A 4,177-nucleotide genomic window follows, 5' to 3' on the forward strand; every position below is an offset into this window, starting at 1 on the left:
AAATATAATTAATTAAAATGATGTAAATAAGAAAGGATATAAATACAGAGGTTAACACCACGTAGGGGTTGATACCATGACCTTGCAGTATTGGGGAAAGCAACAGTTAGATATTGCATCATCACTACTAAAGACTCGTCATTCAGTAACTGATTAAAATATTATTGGGCCAAATAAATTATGTCTTTATAAAATTAATTAAGGACATTTTATTATAATTATTTGTTATGAAGTGATTTTGTAAATTTAACAAGAACTTCTCTGTTTCGAGTCCCTACTCTGCTTAGTCATCATCGATTTTGCTGACTAATAAATTTCATGAATTGGACTAGAACATAAAATCACAATCGATAAAAAATATAAAACTAAACATTTTAATGACTATCTAAGTAAGATTTAATGATAGTTTAAATTATATTGGATTTACAATCTGATTTTAAGAGATAAACTTGCCGATTGGTAACACTGCACAGATGTAGGAAACACTGAATGAGGTGGCGAAATGTGTCATATGGTTTCAGTCTCGTGATACGGTTCTTGTGTGTTGTTTATCCAAGTTATAGTGGGAAGTAATTTATTTTAGTGAGTTGGGGTTAGTTAAGTGGATCGCTAAGTAACAATACGAGTGGAGTTGTTTAATAAGTTCGTCTTATAATTTACATCTACATTTCACAATGGCCGATAAAGAAAATTCCCAGGACCTATCGATGGCCATTCTAAGAAGAAAAAGCAGACCTAACAGATTAATTGTTGAAGATGCTGTTAACGACGATAATTCTGTCGTCGCCTTGTCACAGAACAAAATGGACGAGTTGGGGTTATTCAGAGGTGATACGGTTCAATTAAAAGGTAAGAGAAGAAAAGAGACCGTTTGTATAGTTCTATCAGATGAAACTTGCCCCGATGAGAAAATTAGAATGAACCGCGTAGTTAGAAGCAATTTGAGAGTCCGTTTGACAGATATTGTGTCAGTTCAAGCCTGCCCAGCGGTCAAATATGGCAAGAGGATTCACGTCTTACCGATTGATGATACTGTTGCAGGTCTCACTGGTAATTTATTTGAAGTGTTTTTAAAACCGTACTTCTTAGAAGCCTACCGACCAATACACAAAGATGATTCATTTATCGTTCGTGGAGGTATGAGAGCTGTCGAATTTAAGGTTGTTGAAACTGATCCTGTTCCTTTCTGCATCGTCGCCCCGGAGACTGTTATCCACTGTGATGGTGGCTGCATCAAAAGAGAAGAAGAAGAGGAAGCTCTCAATGCAGTCGGTTATGATGATATTGGAGGTTGTAGGAAACAGTTGGCACAGATAAAGGAGATGGTAGAGCTTCCACTGAGGCATCCTGGTCTTTTCAAAGCCATTGGAGTTAAACCCCCTCGTGGTATGCTCCTCTATGGGCCCCCAGGTACTGGGAAGACACTCATTGCAAGAGCTGTGGCTAATGAAACTGGAGCATTTTTCTTTTTGATAAATGGGCCTGAAATAATGAGCAAACTGGCTGGAGAATCTGAGAGCAATCTAAGAAAAGCATTCGAAGAAGCAGAAAAAAATGCTCCTGCCATAATATTTATCGATGAACTTGATGCCATAGCTCCCAAAAGAGACAAAACTCATGGTGAGGTGGAAAGAAGAATAGTTTCCCAACTTCTTACCTTGATGGATGGACTGAAGCAAAATTCACATATCATTGTTATGGCTGCTACGAACAGACCTAATTCAATAGATTCAGCTCTCAGAAGGTTTGGACGATTTGACAGAGAAATTGATATAGGTATTCCTGATACCACTGGACGTTTAGAAGTTCTTCGTATACACACTAAGAACATGAAACTTGCAGATAATGTGAATTTGGAACAGATAGCTATGGAAACACATGGTCATGTTGGTGCAGACTTGGCTTCTTTGTGCTCTGAAGCTGCCCTTCAACAGATCAGAGAAAAGATGGATCTCATAGATCTGGAAGAAGACCAAATTGATGCTGAAGTTTTGAACTCGTTAGCTGTAACCATGAATGATTTTCGATATGCTATGGGTAAGAGTAGCCCAAGTGCGCTCCGCGAAACTGTGGTGGAAGTTCCAAATGTCAACTGGGATGACATTGGTGGTTTGGATAGCGTCAAATTGGAACTACAAGAGCTGGTTCAGTATCCAGTTGAGCATCCAGAAAAGTTTTTGAAGTTTGGAATGCAGCCATCGAGGGGTGTACTCTTCTATGGGCCACCTGGATGCGGAAAAACATTATTAGCAAAAGCGATTGCTAATGAATGCCAAGCCAATTTTATTTCTGTCAAAGGCCCTGAATTGCTGACAATGTGGTTTGGTGAATCTGAAGCAAATGTTCGAGATATATTTGACAAAGCCAGAGCTGCCGCTCCTTGCGTTCTGTTTTTCGATGAACTTGATTCCATAGCCAAGTCGAGGGGAGCAAGTGTAGGTGATGCAGGAGGAGCAGCGGACAGAGTAATTAATCAGATTTTGACTGAAATGGATGGTATGGGAGCAAAGAAGAATGTTTTTATCATTGGTGCTACAAACAGACCAGATATTATTGATTCTGCCATACTGAGACCTGGACGTTTGGATCAGTTGATTTATATTCCATTGCCAGATGAGAAATCTCGTGAAGCGATTTTCAAGGCTAACTTGAGAAAATCCCCAGTTGCGGAAGATGTTGACCTCCCCTACATTGCAAAAATGACTCATGGTTACTCCGGCGCTGATATCACAGAAATTTGCCAACGAGCTTGTAAACTTGCCATTAGGCAGTCCATTGAAGCAGAAGTGAAAAAACAACGGAAGTTGCTTAAGGATGGATACGTCGACATGGAGCTAGATGATGAAGATCCAGTGAGAGAAATAACAAGAGAGCATTTTGAAGAAGCGATGCGTTTCGCAAGACGTTCTGTTACTGACAACGATATTAGAAAATATGAAATGTTCGCTCAGACACTTCATCAATCGAGGGGATTTGGAACCAATTTCAGGTTCCCTACAACTTCTACCGCAGGGGGTACTGGAGTTACTGATTCTGGCAATTTTCCCGAGGCTGATGATGATGATCTTTATAACTAATATTTGTGGATGTTCATTGAAATTGATTTATCTGTCCTTTTTCCAATAAAGGAAATAGTATATGTCTTTCCCCTTATACATTTAAAAATCATTTTTTTGGTTTAACTCAACAAAGTATTAATTATTATATATATTATTATTAGTAGTAATTACCATCTGTCCTTAGGAAAAAAAAAATTAAATTCATTGAATTGCTTGTTATAGTTGAGATTTTAGAAAAATGTCAGTATTAAGAATATTTCATTAAGTTATGTCATGAATTTAAATTAAATTTTAGTTTGTCATAGAATTCAATTAGTTGGATAATAAATGTTTTTAAAAACTGTTTTTTTTTTTTTTTGTCAAGTATATTTCCTTTTTTTTTTTCTCAATTCCTCTAAACATTTCTGAAATTCAAAATAGTTTTTAATTTATTTATAAATTTTAAAATTTTCATATTTATAACACAGTTTTTGTTTATTATTATTGAGGCGATAGCTAGAAAAAGGCAGTTGTGGTCAAAACCACTTTTCTGGAATAGTATTTTAAGAATACTCAATATCCATTTAGTATCAAAACTTTACCATGTGATCTTAGAACATGACTTTCAAGTAGACATCTTTTCTCCATTTAGTTTTCTCACTAATATTTTATTTTAGTTAATATTTTTTAATTATCTATCTTATCAAACAGATAATATTCGATTAAAATTGAACGAATACTCAGAATAAACTATTATCTACCATATTGGTCAATCCCCTTTTAATGTGTCGATTAGGTTATTTTTAGAATTATCTTCTGACCACTATTTATTTACAAAAAACAATGTTTTTAAAAATTTCTTACTCTATAATCCACATTCATTATGTTGATTTATTTTTTTGTAAAAAAAAAAAAAAGTTAATAGTTTATTCTTAAAATAATTGCCAATTTTATAAAAAAAAAAAAAAAAATGGTACATAGGTAAAAGTAAATTTGAATTCTTTATTATTCGTATTGATTTTGATTAAATCTCAACCAGTTTTCTACCTATTATCAACAATCGTAATATTTCAAATTGTGATCTCCTCAGTTTTCTTTTTGGGCTAGATGTCCAATTTTTTCAAATATAAATTTTTTTT

General features: G+C 34.9%; 1 protein-coding gene across 1 annotated transcript; it reads left to right on the forward strand.

Annotated features, from left to right (window-relative positions):
* The first annotated feature begins 403 nt into the window (after positions 1–403).
* On the forward strand, positions 404–3,404 carry LOC106692694 (transitional endoplasmic reticulum ATPase TER94). Its single transcript, XM_014438790.3, has one exon. It carries the CDS (start codon positions 675–677, stop codon positions 3,075–3,077), a length of 2,403 nt encoding a protein of 800 aa, XP_014294276.1. The 5' UTR covers positions 404–674; the 3' UTR covers positions 3,078–3,404.
* The last annotated feature ends 773 nt before the right edge of the window (positions 3,405–4,177 follow it).

This window comes from Halyomorpha halys, unplaced genomic scaffold, assembly GCF_000696795.3.
Source record: "Halyomorpha halys isolate HHAL.00 unplaced genomic scaffold, Hhal_1.1 Scaffold67.1, whole genome shotgun sequence".
In the NCBI taxonomy this organism is placed as follows: Eukaryota; Metazoa; Arthropoda; class Insecta; order Hemiptera; family Pentatomidae; genus Halyomorpha; species Halyomorpha halys.